Consider the following 17654-nt stretch of genomic DNA (forward strand, 5'->3'; position numbering starts at 1 on the left):
CAGCGAGGTCAGAGATTTTTGTGTAAAATCTCTGCCTCTGGACTAGGAGAGATGGCGGTGCACAACTTCTAATCACTAGATTGTGCACCAATATGCCTGGGTTAAATCCCAAATCTCTCCGCAGTGCATATGAAGAGAAGGCATATGTCACTGTTGATAGTGATTCGTCCGTCGGATGGGGACGTTAAGCATGGCGGCCCCCTTGATGCTATTCGACAGGAGTAGGCTACATGCTGGCACCGGGTTTCCCCTTCTCCCTTCTCATTTTCATTTTCTTCATTCAATCCCCATGCACTACACTAACATGTACATCTTACACATGCACTCATCCTAGTACATGGTAGATACACATAATGCACAGCGTGATCTGCCGAATTTGTTTGCGACTTGAAAATGGGTCACATTGCTGCTATGTATCCGCAGTATGCGAAACCTGAATCCAAAAAGTGAAGTTGGTAGGCCTGGACACAGACATTCTTAACTTTGCTGATGTTATACCGCCAGCATTCCATTGTTAGATGTTTAGTTGATCCGATTGGGGGACTATTTTACCTCCGGATAATTTTACCTTAATGGTACTCATTTCATATTGGAGTGAAAATGGCAAGTTGTAGCCGATTTAAGTGAACACCATATTTTAACGTTTTGGTGGCTACTTCATTCACACACAACCCCCAGGACCACACCTGCTGTTGGTCGACGGGTCCATTGGACCTAGCTGGGAGATCTTGTTCCCTTCTTAAGCCACTGGAGGACGATTTTAGTGCCATAGCAGGTCAGCACTAGGAACAGAAAAGTAGAAAGAGGAGGAAGGAAAGGGAAATGAACCCCTAGGCCTCGAATGCTCTAATGCCGTCGGAGTCGAAGAAAGTAAGAGTTCAGTCAGAGGACTGGGTAGGAAAGGGTAAAGAGGGAATTAGGTACTGAATAGAGGAAAATTATACCAAATTCAGTCATTAACTCATCAAGCTGACCAGTGCTAATTGATGAGTAGCCCCTCCCTTGTAAATTATGCTTACTAACAGCTGCACCACGGGAAGGTAGGGATGGGACATTGGGTATTTGTCCAGGTTGGTTCCTTAAGGCCTTCAATGGGAAAGATTAATGGCTCTCCCCCCTGTATCCGACAGATACCCTTTGCACCTGCATAGAATTGGAATATATCAGTCCCCTAACTGCCCATTGTGCAACTCAAACCAAGAAATGGATTCGGAACACCTCAAAATCTGTGCTTCAGTGGCTGACCATGATATCTTTGAAAAATATTGGAGTGCAAGAGGTCAAATGACTTTATTGTCAAACGCCTGGCATTAGAAAACAACAACATTCTTAACTTTGATTAAATCTATTGTAATTTTGTATTATTTAAATAAACTGTAAACTGCAGCATTGTGCAGTTTGACAGGCTGTAATACTGCGTACAATAAAGTCATTAGAAAACCTGTGAAAATGGTATGCTCATTGTGTTTGGACAGAAGTTCTACCATACTGTTTGAATATCAAAAAGTATCAAAAACATATAAAAAAAAGAGAGAAACCACTCATTTTAATAACTGGACAAAGAAGAAATGGGACTCTTTCCAGGAAGAACAGTAAGACTTCTAATAATAATAATAATAATTTATTTATTTAATCTGGCAGAGCGTGTAATCAGACATTCATTCTGTTGCCCAGGACAACGCAGACCAGCCTTGTGACGCGGGCACCAGCGCTGATGAGAGGCAGGACACAGTGCTAGGGACTGAGCAAGCCAGCATTAAGGAAGAACAGGAAGAAATCCCTGCTGAAGAGTTCTCCCTGTTCCTGGAAGACCTGAGTGCTAAGAGTGAGGTGAAGGAAGAAATCACATTCGAGGAACACGAAATATGTATAGAGGACGTGGAGGACATAGGGTAAGTGTAATGAGAGGGTGAGTGGGCGGATATGAAGCCTGCCTGGATGATAAGTGAAGGAGTAAAGCTATTGGTCCACTGTAGTGAAGGTTAGGAATATACTTACTTACTTACTGGCTTTTAAGGAACCCGGAGGTTCATTGCCGCCCTCACATAAGCCCGCCATCGGTCCCTATCCTGAGCAAGATTAATCCAGTCTCTACCATCATATCTCACCTCCCTCAAATACATTTTAATATTATCTTCCCATCTACGTCTCGGCCTCCCTAAAGGTCTTTTTCCCTCCGGCCTCCCAACTAACACTCTATATGCATTTCTGGATTCGCCCATATGTGCTACATGCCCTGTCCATCTCAAACGTCTGGATTTAATGTTCCTAATTATGTCAGGTGAAGAATACAATGCGTGCAGTTCTGTGTTGTGTAACTTTCTCCATTCTCCTGTAACTTCATCCCTCTTAGCCCCAAATATTTTCCTAAGCACCTTATTCTCAAACACCCTTAACCTATGTTCGTCTCTCAAAGTGAGAGTCCAAGTTTCACAACCATACAGAACAACCGGTAATATAACTGTTTTATAAATTCTAACTTTCAGATTTTTTGACAGCAGACTGGATGATAAAAGCTTCTCAACCGAATAATAACAGGCATTTCCCATATTTATTCTGCGTTTAATTTCCTCCCCAGTATCATTTATATTTGTTACTGTTGCTCCAAGATATTTGAATTTTTCCACCTCTTCGAAGGATAAATCTCCAACTGGTTAAGAATATGCTAGAGTGAATGTTTGGAAGAGTTTTAGTCCTGGTTCATAATACACAACTGAGACGCACACACTGACGCATGTATCTGGTAAACCAGTACTGGTGATGGTGCAGACTGCTAACAAGATGTTGCCAGTCTTCAGTCTTGTTCCCTTTAATCGTCTTGCTCATCTCATACACGCCAGTGCCTGGCTTTATGCTCCAGTCTGTGTGGCACAGGTCTCTGTTGTATTTTGAACCAGGCCTAAATCTCTCCCAATGGACACCACATCCACTCTAGCATTCTTAACATTTATTGCCTGAACTACTCATAAAGAGAGAATGTTGAGGCCCTCCATTACTGCATCCTCATGTGAGCATGCCAGTGATTGTAGGAAACTGAAAGAATTTAAATACTGTATGTCGATACAAAAACTGACTGGTCTACAAGCTGATGTACAAGCTTGCAGCATTTGGCATTAGAAATCAGCCAGCCAAGCTGCTTCTTTTGTTTCTGCACCTCTTATTTCATTTCAAACATACAAAATAGAAGAGGAAGCAGAAGCAAGTAAGCTGTACCATACCTCAGATATAATTAGTGCACACGCACGCACACACACACACACACACACACACACACACACACATACACACACGCACTGTGTTTTTGCAATTTTACTGTTAAGTCAGCTTCATTCTTCAGCTTAGAATCTGTATCATCCACAGTGCGTCGGTAAAGCAACTGGAACCACTTATCGACCAAGTCAAAGTAGCAATCCTAAACATAGTCACAGCCAAAATTACATCGGGCCTTCAGAAGGTGGTGGGGGTTGAATACGATCAATTGCTGTGAACAGTATGACTATCAAAGTTGAAGTACAGTATGGAGAGGTAGTTTTTATTTAGTTTGCCCTCCCCCCTCTATTGTTATGCTATAAAAAATTAATTGCAAGATTAAAGCACTGAAAACTGTTTAGTCATGTCAGTTGTCTGTCTATGCAATGATTTCCTATGAACTGCTGGTCTGATTTTCTTCATATTCAGCATGTATGAGTCAAGTCATTCTGGAATGATGTATAAGAAAAAAATGAATAAGGCTTTATTTAAAATGAAAAACAGACAAAATGGTGATGTAGTGTAAATTAGTGGTTTTCATTGTATTACATAGAATAAGGTGATTAATGAGAATTGGTTGTACCAGGCAAGTGAAGTTATTATCGATCGCTACAGAATTATATGCTGTAGACTTTTCCTCAAACTCATCTCTTCAGGAACATCCTAGGCACATCGTGAACAACTGGCTTTTATAAACAAATTTAAAATAATGTAGGGCTTGGGATTTCATGAAGTAACTAGCTCAAGCCACCATTTAATGAAAGTTCATCTTTTTTATCTACTTGCTGAAGTAGCCTACAGTATTCTGTTGTTGAAATTTACCAGTTTTAAAGACGTGAATTAAGGTGGAGAATGAGAGAGCCTATTGAACTAGAAAAACAAGTATCCAAGGAAAAAGTGTTCAAATAGTGTGAAGGGAGGCCCAATAAAAGCAATGGTCGTGCATAAGGTATGTGTAACCCCAGAAATTGAGGTTATGTTGGTCTCTCATGTTATTGTAACATTCACATAATGTGAAATTGAACTAAATGTATGAAGTATTATTCATAACCGGTATGCAGTGATCAGTATTGAGAATGCAGTACTTGGAAATCTAACTCACAACACCACGTGCAGAAGTAAGCTCAAATCTATTTTTGTGAGCGTAGTTTTCCTCAGCTGTTAATGAGGTAAAATATTGCCCTTTGTTTATTTCTGTACTGAAATATTAATACTATTACTCATTAAATGAATATGTAATGAATAAAGTTGAAAAAAAAAAAATCAGCTAATGTATATAGAAAATGAACCCAACTTCTCACTACCTGCCGGATTTTAAAGAGACGTTTCTTCAGTTGATGTGAAGATTTAAATGAAGTCATCCTTCCAGTACTCTTGGTTACATAAAGAATGGCAGCAGAAGTATAATGTTGTATTTTTTCACTATAGGGTGGTTTTGTATGGTGTGCCTAGGATCTTCACGAAAAGCCTACAACATACACACTTTTCGTTGCGGATTTACCTCCTCTGGTTAGATAACTGCATAGATAGTAAAGAAATCCGGTCACTAGTTGTAAGTCCCAATTTTTTCTTCAGCAATTAGAAGCTAACAGTTATAAATCTCCATAGGAGAAGTTTTAATGAAAGTGAAAGTTAGAGTATCATGATGTATTTGTATTGCTTTTAAATGCCGTAAATAGAAATGCTTGCAGTTTAGCAATAGCTGTTTTGTACAAAACTGTTCAATCTGTAAATAAAGCCTAGACCATATCTTACTTTTGGGATTGTAAAGAATGTCTTTTATATGCAGATCGGAAAATGAAATTTCATCTATTTGTGTGGATTTCTTTTACGTTATATCTCTTATCCGAATTTTTAGAAAAAGGAAGGAAATTACGCAAGTAAATAGGGTATTCGTTTCAGCGTACTCAGTGTTGTGAGTTTTGCGATGATACTTGAAGGGTACACGGGAATAACGATCAAGGTCCATTTTAGAAAGTTTCGAGGAAAACGAATTTTAAAGTTTAAGCACTTAATACTTAGTTATGTGTGGATTTTATATAAATTGACGTAGTGGAATGTCAAGAATGATGATTTCTTATTGCTAGCTACACCACATGATAATACTTTCTTTCCATTATAAGATAGCATTATTAACTCAATTTCGATTTTTGATGGACCTTGATCGTTTTTCCCTGTACCCTTCACTTGTGTTTTTGACCATTTTCAAATTATACAGACACACATTGCAATAAAGTGCATTACTTTAATAAACAGTGTATTTTTTATTTCTCGTGTAGTTTATGGAGCCCCACTTTCAAGATGATTTTTTCCGTATAAAAGTATGAAAAATACGCGAGTAAATTTGGTAGTAATTGCAAAATATGTTATGAGTGAAATTCTGGCTGGCCATCAGAGACAGCCGTTCCCTATAGCAGAGCAGAATACACAGAATGGGCAGTGTTCCAAACAGCAGTACATGGAACTTATGGCAGCACAGTGTTAAATATGGCATAGTTGTGCTACACCATTGTAACACAAACTGTGTTGCTGGCGTCCTCCAGCTGTGTGCAGTGTTCCTTCTCCACACAGGGAGGACCTGTTGCTGTCAGGGTGGCTGAATGCGGCCCTTTGCTTTAATTTTGGTGGCCCGCAAAGAAATACTAATTTTAACTAAATAAATAAACCTTATACTAGACAGTTATTATGCTACACCGGCACTGTAAATATGAAAACATGATGTTCAATACATTAGTACAATTCATATAAAATGATGTCAATCCAAATTAAAGAATGTCACAAAATGATCCAACAACTTCAAAAACTACAGAAAAGAATTCAATTGCAATGGATACCTGCACATTGCGGAATTGCTGGAAATGAAACTGCTGACTTTCTTGCCAAAAAAGGATCCAATTTAATTCAGAATACAAATACAAGCCTACCTTTTACATCCATCAAAAGACTAATTAAAAATAAATATAAAATCAAGCAAAACCAAGCACTATGTACCAAAGCCAAAGATAAAAAATGGAGCATTTTAATAAAAAAAAAACAGAAATTATTCCAGAAATCCCACGTAAATCTGCAGTAGCAAAATTCAGACTGCTTACAGAACACGATTATTTGGCCAAACACTTGAATAGAATAGGAATTTACACGAATCCAAATTGCCCTCTATGCAACAAGAAGAAGAAATGACTGAAGATCATCTCATAACCTGTGAAGTTCTACCTGATGGATCCACCACAGACAAATATTGGAGAGCAAGAACGCTAATGGCTTCGTTGCCAAAGCCCGGCATTAGACAACAACAACAACAACAACAACATACATTAGTACAAAAACAGTGCCCAGAATAAACACAAAAGGTTGAAGACCACTGATCTGAGTAGCCATGGTCCGTTTCCAATCTGAAGTTCTGTGGGAAAGATGTTTAATCTTAGCAGCTTCTTGTTTAAAAGATTCCTCATAATATTGATTTTAAGATAACCAATATGAAAATTTGTAAGTTCAAACAATTAGATTTTTCGTAATTTACTGACAATTTTATTACGTCACTACTTTCTATGTATTATAAGTGCTTAATGTTTAGGTGAGGGGTTTGGACTTTTTCCATTGCTGGTTGTCACAATCAAAAAATTAAGACACAACGTTTCGAAGGGTGGTTCTCCCTTCGTCTTCAGGTGGAAGGAAGGAGAGAAGAGAAAAAACCTATTGTTGGGATCATTACGTACAGCTATTCTGTATGACTGATCGTCGATTCCTGGCTTCAGTGGAGATTATAATTAAGAAAGACCCGAAGTCATTTGCAGTATGTTGGCACTAAAACCAAACGGGATAAAGAAGATGGGCGTGAAGTGGCTAAAAAATTGATGAAAGACACACCCCCCTCCACCCTTCGAAACGTTGTGTCTTAATTTTTTGATTGTGACAACCAGCAATGGAAAAAGTCCAAACCCCTCACCTAAACATTAACAATCCACCATTGCTTTCCAACCCCTCATTTAGATCATTATAAGTGCTTCCAGTAGATGCAGTATGGTGAGATTGTAATTTAAAAACTGGATTAATTTATATTCACCCAGTGAAGTTGGAATAATCAACATGTTGTATACTCTATTTCGCATTCTTTACTGTGGCTGTAGCACATAACAGGTTGTGTTCAGTTTGGATCAGTGTACTAGTTTTAAATCGGATCATTATGATGTAAGTAACAAATACAGACGTTTGAAAGTAATGTTAAAAAATCCATTTTCAGAGCACTGATTCATATCAGGTAACATGTACAATATAAATGAAAACCCGAAGACCTCTTTTTGTACAGTATTAAAAATGTAACAGTTTATCATAATTCTAATTTCTGATACACAGTTTATTAAGTCTTGTTTAGTTTTTATTGGCCACTTGATGGATTTATCGGTACATTTTGATTTTTCAGTTCAATTTACGACTATGACATGGGCATACAGGCTGCTGCTCCTGATGACGAAGAAGCTGGGCTGTTGAGCAGTGCACAGGGGTCTCTTGTTCAGTCCCAGGTAAGGAAGAGACTTGTGAGTGTGTACAGATAACAGACCTTGCATCTTGTACAGAAAGGACGAATCCAGCCATGATCGTTCTCCCAGACAACAAGCAAGCTACACTTGAGAGAGAGCACAAAAGAAACGAGCTGACTGCTATGATAATCGTCATTCAATGGCAGTGCAATTCTTCACTTCTCCCAGTCTTTAATTGCCACATTCTTGTTTGCATTTCGCAAACGAAGATTTACGTGGTGCAAGATTTTATTATTTTGTACACCAAGTAGTGGAAACATGCAGTGTTTCAGAGCCATTACCAACAGACAACTTCTGATGCAGCAGGTGAAGTGTTCGTTGTTTTGCATCCGTACGAGACAAGCATCGTGTTGATGCAACCATCTCGTTTATTCAAGTTCATTTCACTGTTGTTTTGAGGTCGCAATTTGATGAAAACAGAATTGTTGTAAGTTACATGAGAAGTAGAAAACATTTTTCAATTCTCCCAAGGAAATTTGGCCATGCATTTGTATTATTTCTGGTTTCTCGACCAGCGAGATAATGACTCATTCCTCAGCACTCTAGTTACTAGTTCAATAATTTACTGAAGGTTTTGTTAGTTTACTACTGAATAATTGTTAACTGATAAAATATTTAACGAAGTAGTAGTAGTAAGATTTATTGAGAAGTCGACCTGGTTGGCGAGTTGGTATAGCACTGACCTTCTATGCCCAAGGTTGCGGGTTCGATCCCAGGCCAGGTCGATGTCATTTAAGTGTGCTTAAATGCGACAGACTCAAGTCAGTAGATTTACTGGCATGTAAAAGAACTCCTGCAGGACAAAATTCTGGCACATCCAGCGACGCTGATATAACCTTGGCAGTTGCGAGTGTCGTTAAATAAAACGTAACATTTATTGAGAACATATTCTAATACATTCATGTAGGTGGAACTAGTGGTGGCTGACATTAATTCGGAAATTACTACTAAAGGTGCTATTATTATTATTATTATTATTATTATTATTATTATTATTATTATTATTATTATTATTATTATTATTATTACTACTACTACTACTAGCTAAAACCACCTGGCTTTGCACGGGTTTTCCTTTCTGCTTCTGTTTTTAATTAAACTACCTATTACATTTTCGGAAATCTCGGAAACTAATTATAGACAACCAAAACGAATTGCCTTTACTAAGCTAAGATTTATTCTTTACTTAACGTCACTTACATGAATTGATGAACTCCTTAGCGAAATGCCTGCCAGCATTAACTCAATTTAAAACAGTTTACATACATACATACATACATACATAGCCACATTGACTTTTATATATAAGATTATACCTCTGATTGAGGTTCTGGCTGATATGTACATCTATTATCAGGCAGTACATCTGACTTGACGATATGTGTCAGAGGAAGAACAATTATTTGTATGCATCTGAAGTCTGTCATTTACAATTCATTTTTATATTTTCAGATATGCTTAGTAATATAATAAAATAAGTATATATAAATTTCAATCATAAGACACATCTGTTTTGCAAATGTTTATTTGCTATATGAATATGGAATATATAAATATATATATATTTTTTTAGTGATATAGCAAATAAACATTTGCAAAACAGATGTGTCTTATGATTGAAATTTATATATACTTATTTTATTATCTGAAGTCTGACTAGTGTAATATGTAGCTAATCAGCGATGTATGCAATGGAGGGGGAAAGAAACTGGACACCATACCACATCTCCTGGCTTAGTTGCCCCATGAGTGATGCCTTATAGTGTCACTTGTGATGTTCCATCCTGTCTTTGGACAGTTGACTAAACAACAACTGCTGTTAAACTAAACAGCAACTGCTATTATCATCATCATCATCATCACTAGTATTATTAAATTTCACTGCCAACAACGAGTATGATATTTTTTTTTTTTAACTGGCTCCGTTGGAGTCTATACATAACGAATTGTTACAGAACTCTGAATATGAGGTGTAAGAATGATTTTAGTATTCCAATTTATATCAGTTGAAGGCTTTTAATCACAGTGTAAATTTCATTCATGAAAGAGGTCAATCTGATTCCACTTTTATTTTCCAGGTGACTTCTGTCAGTGTTTCGCAAAGTGAAATGCAAATGGAAGACAATATCATTACCATAGATGACGAAGCAAAAGTCATATATATAAAACGCATCAAGGACGAAGTGTTGCACTACGAACCGGCGCTTTCTGAGAACACGCCCAGAATCAGGTTCGTAACAACTTGTCTGTATTTATTCACACTCTAAATGGGTGGCAGTGATAACTAATTACACTCAGTAATGACAGTTAATAATAAACAATTAATAATATTCAGAAAATAAATTTGGTCCTATTGCAAGGGAGGAAGATAATGGTGGGTGTCCCGAAAATTTTTCTTGGGATGCAAAAATGTTCTGGGTTCCTTGCCCAGGATGAAACGTGTCCCAGTTTCCTTTAATTGGTGAAAATGTTTTTAGAACTGTTTTATATTCTCCTCGAAATATAGTGCGGTTCATTACAAGTATGTTGGCAGCTCTGTTTAGGTTTCAGAATTTATAGCAACCACCAGGTCCCTCCCTGTGAAAGATTTACTTGATACATTACTTGATCTGAGTTTAGAATTGTACTGATGCTTTTTATCATTAATGGATGGACTCAACATGATGAAAAGTTCAAATTGTTTGAATGTGTCACTGTCGACAAGAATTAGTGTGGGATGAAGTAGGAAGAGTTTATCGACAACTTATAAAGCACTATCAGAAAATGTCTATGGAAACTTGTTGTGTGTTGAGTTCCCTCAATTAAAAGAAACTATAGACATTAATCTGAGAGAATGGAATGTGAAAAAAAAAACAAATGTGACTGACAGGCAGAATTGTGTTGTACAAAAGTGCGAAGAAACCTTTGTTACTTTGAATAACAGTTTATTATTTTCTGAGTTTTTGTTGTGTCTTCCTGGAGCAGTGCAAATCTGGAACGTATTTTCAGCCTTATGGACATTTGTCTGCTGAAAGAAACGTACTTCCCTAAATTTAGATAAAGCAACATAGGTAGTTGTTAAAACTCATTTTAATCACTCTTGTACACTTTGATACAGTTCTGAGGAGTACTACATACATGATTAAAGGGTTGTCAACTTATTACTGTAAGGTATGGTAAATTACATGTAGTGCTGTTGTCATTGTTTCAATTTTATTTGAAATTGTGTTTTTTAACTTGCATTTAAAAAGTGTCGTCCCAGTTTTCTACTTTCAAACTCTAATCACCCTGGGTGGGGTCTGTACAAGAGACGGAAGAACCGGCAATGTGGTTCACTGTCTTGCTGAGAGAGCCGAAGAGGTCGGCCCACTACAAAACAAGATGGCGGCTATGTCTTTCGCTTGATTAACGTAAATTTCATCCCCACTAATACATTACCGGTATATTACGCCATAAAACTCTGAAATGCCGTATTTCAGAACAATAAAATCTGAATTCCGTATAATATGAAGCAGATTCTTGGCTGCTGTAACAATAAAAATCAGAGGTGTTTAGATGAACTTTGAAAGCCTTACAACAGATGATGTTTATAGAACCCTTTACTTACGGGTAAAGCTTGCAGGTATCCCAATATTGGAAACGAACTGTATAATTACATGATGCAGATAAGATGAGTGTGTGAACAACCACTGTACTGACTTGTGCAGCATGGAAACTTTTAAACTCCTGGTTCAAGAGTATGGTATCTTTATTTTTATTTTATAATTTTTTTAAATTAGGGTGGGGCCTATACACAGACGGGGTTTATCCACGAGTAAATAAGATATTCAAAATTAATTGTGAAAGGCTAACATGACATTTTACCACGAAAATCAACGTCTCAAATTTAAAAGAAAACTTACAAATTAAACCATACCCTTTAATACTATTAAATATAGAGTATACTCTAAATTTAACACAAGAAATACTGAAATCAGAAGTAAACACTGAAATGCTGAAAAAATTGTCTTTAGAGACAATTAATATTAGATACCCTCCACAAAACTGGCTTCATTTATACACTGACGGATCCTTGATCTCCAGAGAACAAGGTGCCGGTGCAGGTGTTACGTGCTGTCTCTTCTCACTTTATAGATCTCTTGGGTATGGAACAACAAGTTTTGATGGAGAAACCATTGCAATAAGTGAAAGTCTCAGGAATCTTCTATGCCACATCAATAAATTTAAGAATGCAGTTATATTGTCAGACTCCAAAGCAGCTATTCTATCAATAGTCTCTAAACACACACCTTCATCTCAAACAGCAGAAATAACTAAAATGCTCTCTCAATTAATATCACTCAATAAAAGAATTGTATTCCAATGGATACCGTCCCATTGTGGAATCCTGGGAAACGAGAATGCGGATGCTTTAGCAAAGAAGGGCAGCACTGCTACTTACAGACCTGTTACTAAATCTACGTATTACTCTGTGAAGAGATTTATTAAATCTACATACTTAGACTTCAACAAACAAAATTTGACAACACAATCTCAAGGGAAAAAATGGAACTCTCTGCATCATAATCCACAGTTAATTCCCGATTTACCACGAAAATCGTCTGTAGCTGCATTTAGATTGGCAACAGGCCATGACTGTTTGGCCAAACACCTGCATAGAATTGGAATATATCAGTCCCCTAACTGCCCATTGTGCAACTCAAACCAAGAAATGGATTCGGAACACCTCAAATTCTGTGCTTGAGTGGCTGGCCATGATAATATCTTTGAAAAATATTGGAGTGCAAGAGGTCAAATGACTTTATTGTCTAATGCCTGGCATTAGAAAACAACAACAACATTTTACCACGAGGACAATGTTTCGTTCCTCCAAATAAGAAAGAAATTATGTCTGGATTCCTCTGACTACAACACAAGCAATACATCCCTAAGACTGGAGACTTACTTGGACGAGTCCTGCAGAACAATTCTTGCTAATAGATACAACAGATGGGTTTTTGTTTTCCTGAAGAAGGAGTAGGCCTACGTAGCTAAAAATAAAATTAAAAAAAAAAAAAAAAAAAAAGAAACAATGTTTCTGCATCCGTAAGGTGGTGCATGTCACACTACAGCAAGACTGGAATTATATTTAGATGTTGTTGTATTTGTTTAATTGTGAAATACGTGTTACATAACTTTCTTGAGATTTCTAAACATTTCCCACGTCCTTTGGAACATGTTGCAGCAGAGAAAAATAGCGATCATTCCCCTGCACGTGCTGGTGTCATTTTGTCCGCAGTTTTGGATAGAGAACATAAATCACTTTGCCAATACTAATCTCTGTGCTGTTGAACTAGACTGCAACTCACGCGTGAAAATGGACTCTCTAACATTTAGCTCACTGAAGTAGTCTGTAAGTTTCTGCTCGTAGTGTGCGGGTTTTGAGTTCTGTCCAAATCACATGTATGTATGTGTAGTGTGCAAAATGAGCAATAAATTGTGAGCCTGTCACTGTCACTAACTTGAACATTTTTGTATGTATTGAAATTTACAAAAATAAAGTTTATAATGAGGACCTTCCTAGTGCTAGGCCATGCAGATCGCAGACGGGTAGTACCTAGTTTAGATCCTGTTTTCTTAACATCTAAAATAGCATGAGAAGAATATGTTAAGACAATGGGTTTCTGAAATTTGAAACTTCTGCATTTCAGTCCTATGCAGCTGAAATTTTTACCACACTTTGTAGGTCATATGGGTATCCATCATACAAGTTTTCCCTTTGCTATCTCAAGTAATTTTTAAGTTATTAATTTTATATTGTATTAATGAACGTTGTATAAATATTGCCCTGGTTTTCGTAATTCAAATGATTTTCCCTTAAAAAAATCCTATGTTATTTATACATAAATAAGAAAACTGACAATTGCTTTTTACAATTAGAAGTAAGTTTTGAAGAAAAAAATTTTACATTGTAATTATTTTTTTAACAATTAATGGCTACAGTATTTTAATTAGTGCAATGAAAATGATATGTCTATTAATTTATGACGCATTTATGAACATGTGTGCAAACTTTCAGGCCATTTGAAGAAAAACTTGATTCACTAGAGCATTTTGAAGTGTAAAATGTGCTGAAAATCAGAAAGTGGAGAGAATGGCTGATGAATAAAAACCTGTTGCTATGTACCATTCACTTCTTCTTCTTCTTCTTCTTCTTCTTCTTCTTCTTCTTCTTCTTCTTCTTCTATGGCGCATCGGCCCGTTTTCGGGTCATGGCCTCCCCAGTTGCACTCCACCAAACTTGTCGATCCTGTGCTGTGACTCTCCAATTTCGGATTTTGAGGATTTGTAGTGCATCCTGACATACACCATCTTCCCATGTGTTACGTGGTCTTCCCACTGGCCTTCCTCCTCCGAAATCTCCTGAAAATACCTTTTTTGGGACTCGATGTTCTTCCATTCTAATTACATGACCTGCCCATTTGAGTCTCTTAATCCGAATAACATGTGACAAGGGTAGCTCTCCATACAAGGAGTATAGTTCGTTATTATATCTAATTCTCCATTCCCCGTGCACGCATACAGGTCCGTACATTCTCCTCAGGATATTTCTTTCGAAAGAATCGATCTTTTCCACGGCTTTCTTTGAGAGGGTCCACGTTTCACTTATATTCCATTCACTTTAAGTTTAATTATAAGGGAATTAAAAGTGACACGCAATAGGGCTTAATAAACTATACGTTATGAAAGGTGAATCGTTTAAATTATTTTTTTAGCAATATATATATATACTATGTTTCCATGTTTTGATGATTTTTTTTCACTATTTGTATCTATTCATACCCTTAAGTCAATTTAATAAAATTTTCGCAAGAAACATTCAGAACTTTCAGTTAAGTGATCTTACATGTACTGAAGCTGTAACATCTTCTACATGTGTAAATAAGATAATTTTAATGGTTTCCCGATATTATCGTTCTTGTTCCCCTGAGAAATTATCATTGACAATATTTATTAAAGTCACAAACTTGCGATAAATAATGGATGAAACATATGTGAGGGGATAATAAATGTTGGAAGTGGAAGCATATGAGAACACGAAGTACAGCTGAAAAGTGATGTGTGTAGAAAATTTGGTTATTGTTCGTAATGAAGAGATGCTTCAGAAACATTGTGTTGCTCTCCACAACAGTGTTGTCAAGTCTTCACCAAGTCCACAGATAATAATGAAGAGCAAAAGAGATTCTCAAAGTGAAGGAGAATTATCCATGTGGGAAACTATTGCATCAGGACTGGATCGATGCAGTGAAACGACAGGCGGACTGATGATGAAGCATGAGGTATTTATATGGGACTATCCGGGACCGAAAAAAGCAAATGGAAAGGGCAGGAAAGCTATGATTATGGAAACAATGCAATGACATTCCAACTGTTCTTGTAATGGCCCTTCTTTGGGATGCTCGAGCCCATTTGGACCATTGTTGTAGATAATTTTGCACTACCCAGGGGTTACCACATGGAGGTGATCTACTTTACCCTCAGATTCCACTGACATCTTTCAGCCGTGCCTTTTTGTGTTACCAGGAATGCTGTGCCCACTGCATCTCGTCCAACAGAGGGAATGAGAAGAAACGTGTCTTCAGAGGAGAATAGGAAAGTGGCAGCTGATTCCTCCAAATGTTATCTGAATCAGAAACGCCGGCCTCACACTTGCATCATGTGCAGCAAGAAGTTTCTGAACACAGGCACTTTGAAGCTGCACTACAAGCTGCATTCCAGAGAGCGAGAGCACAAGTGCAGGCTGTGTGGTAAGGTGCTCAGCGACTCCTACAAACTGTACTCGCACATGGAGACGCATTCCGAATATCTACGTTCGTCGCTCAGTAGAGGCAAGTTCCCGGTAGAGAAACAGCTGACATGCGACACCTGCAACGGCGCGGAGAAGCCTTACCGGTGTGAACTGTGCTCCGTGCACTTCGGCAGCGTGGACGCACTCGAGATGCACGTCAGAGTCCACGGACAGGAGAAGCCTCACCGGTGCGTGCTGTGTGACAGGACCTTCACCGAGGAGCAGTTCATCCAGCACTTGCGCCTGCACTGCAACGAGTACACGCACGTCTGCAGGAAGTGCAACGAAAACTTCTCGAGCCTGGCTTCGTTGAAAACTCACTCACGAGTTCACATGAATGAGCAAACTCAAATCAACGTGTTGTAATGTGCACGTGCTCGAGGAAAACTTGTGTGGAATCATATGCAGAAACAGATCTTATGAATGTCCTTAAAGAGAAAGATGTGCTTCATTGTGTGAACTGTGATGACCAAGGCAATGGGATGGAATTTTTTTCATTTCATTTATTGAATTCCATAAACCTTACATTAGCATAAAATGCGGAACAAGTGAGTCAAGATTCACTCAAAATGTTGTTGGTTCAACTTTGTAAGGATTTCACAAGGTAAGAATTCATCACATCTAATTCCTGCCTTGAGATCACTTTTCAAGTAGTCTTTTTATTTAAATTTGTTTTAGAATTGGTTCATGTCTCTTCCTTGAATATGCACAGAGTTTATCTGTTTTGGTTGGTATAACTGATAGATATGGACCTGATTATTTTCAATCGTGTTATGTAGCTCTGTTAGTTTTTTTCTGAAAGGTGATGACAACAAATACTACATCTCCATATGGACTCTTGCGCCGTCTTGTTGAAAATATCCGTAGATTTTTTTTTTTCTTTTGTAAGCTGTTGGAAAAAATTCGTAATATTTTTTTCTACACCAGCAACATAAAGTCTCTGTTGTTAGTGAAAATCGCCCACAATATGCCTGAATATTGTAGCGGTGCCGTGAGATTGCACCATGCCAACCAAAACATGTTATGGCAGCATAACTTGAGCCATATAAATCTTCCTCAACTTGGTGAGGTTGCCAGAGACAAGGAATGTTAAACAGTAACATTTAAAATGACATTAAAAATGTCTTACAAGAAATTTGTTTACAAGAAACTGCAATTTGCGGTAGATAATATTTCACATAATGAAAATTTATAAAATACAGATAAAAAAATGGACTGAGAAAATTCAACTGTAATTTGAATTGAAATACAAATGTCGCCGTAAAATCTGCAGAGAACCCTTCAAGCTATAATAAGAAATTTCCTTAATTGTTGTTCTTGGGACTCCGAATTTATGACAGAATGACACGAATTGTTTCGTTATGGTCCCTCTAGCGCCCACCATTAATCCGATGACTTCTATATCCCTGAGTTTATATGATGTTTTGTAATAAGGGATAGTGGGTTCGTAAATTGTCCTTTTCTCTAGATGAACCTCCTCGGGTTGATTCTGATGCATCTCGAATCTGATGGTCGGATCCAAAATATAACCTTTTGTCTCTCCAGGTTTAAATGTTATAATATCAATACGCCGATGACTTCCGGTATCCGCTATTCCATGGACTTCTTCATAGGTAGTGTAGCCATTGCACTTAAGGCATGTTGCGATTACAGACCTGATCTTGTGACGTCTGCTGTCACGAAGAGTTTCGCCAAATGGGCATGAACCCAAGACATGAGCCAAAGTTTCAATCTCACTGTGGCATCGCCTACAGTGGTTTATCTTGAATAGCGCGTTCAGCAGCAACATTACCGGTCATCTTCAGCGCATCTTTTCACTCGGAGCTAGAAAGGCCTGTGTGATGTCTGACCAGCTGTTTGCGGAGTGAAGTCTTGATATAAGCTGACCCCTTCACCTTTCTGTGGCAGTTGACACCATTTATTAAATTCTTCACAGCGCAAAATTTTCCTGAGTTTCCTTGAGTCAATTAGGCCTCTTTTGTTCTTAATGGTGTCTGGGGAGATCAAGTTGTTATCCAAAGGTAACTTGCCGAGGTTAGTTTTCAGTTCACTCTCTAAAT

At 37.7% G+C, this 17654-nt stretch overlaps 1 protein-coding gene across 5 annotated transcripts in view; it reads left to right on the top strand.

Annotated features, from left to right (window-relative positions):
* LOC138711762 (zinc finger and SCAN domain-containing protein 21-like) overlaps positions 1-17654 on the top strand; it is a 39853-nt gene that overhangs the window by 14305 nt on the left and 7894 nt on the right. For 4 of the 5 annotated variants that reach the window (XM_069842948.1, XM_069842964.1, XM_069842975.1 and 1 more), the window contains exons 5-8: positions 1675-1892; positions 7670-7769; positions 9866-10017; positions 15330-16198. In XM_069842948.1, the coding sequence (XP_069699049.1) occupies positions 1675-1892; positions 7670-7769; positions 9866-10017; positions 15330-15960 (1101 nt within the window). In that variant the 3' untranslated portion in view covers positions 15961-16198. The remainder of the gene's footprint in view (positions 1-1674; positions 1893-7669; positions 7770-9865; positions 10018-15329; positions 16199-17654) is intronic. The other variant, XM_069842982.1, reaches the window with a different exon arrangement.

The sequence above is a fragment of the Periplaneta americana genome, chromosome 2 (assembly GCF_040183065.1).
Source record: "Periplaneta americana isolate PAMFEO1 chromosome 2, P.americana_PAMFEO1_priV1, whole genome shotgun sequence".
Classification (NCBI taxonomy): Eukaryota; Metazoa; Arthropoda; class Insecta; order Blattodea; family Blattidae; genus Periplaneta; species Periplaneta americana.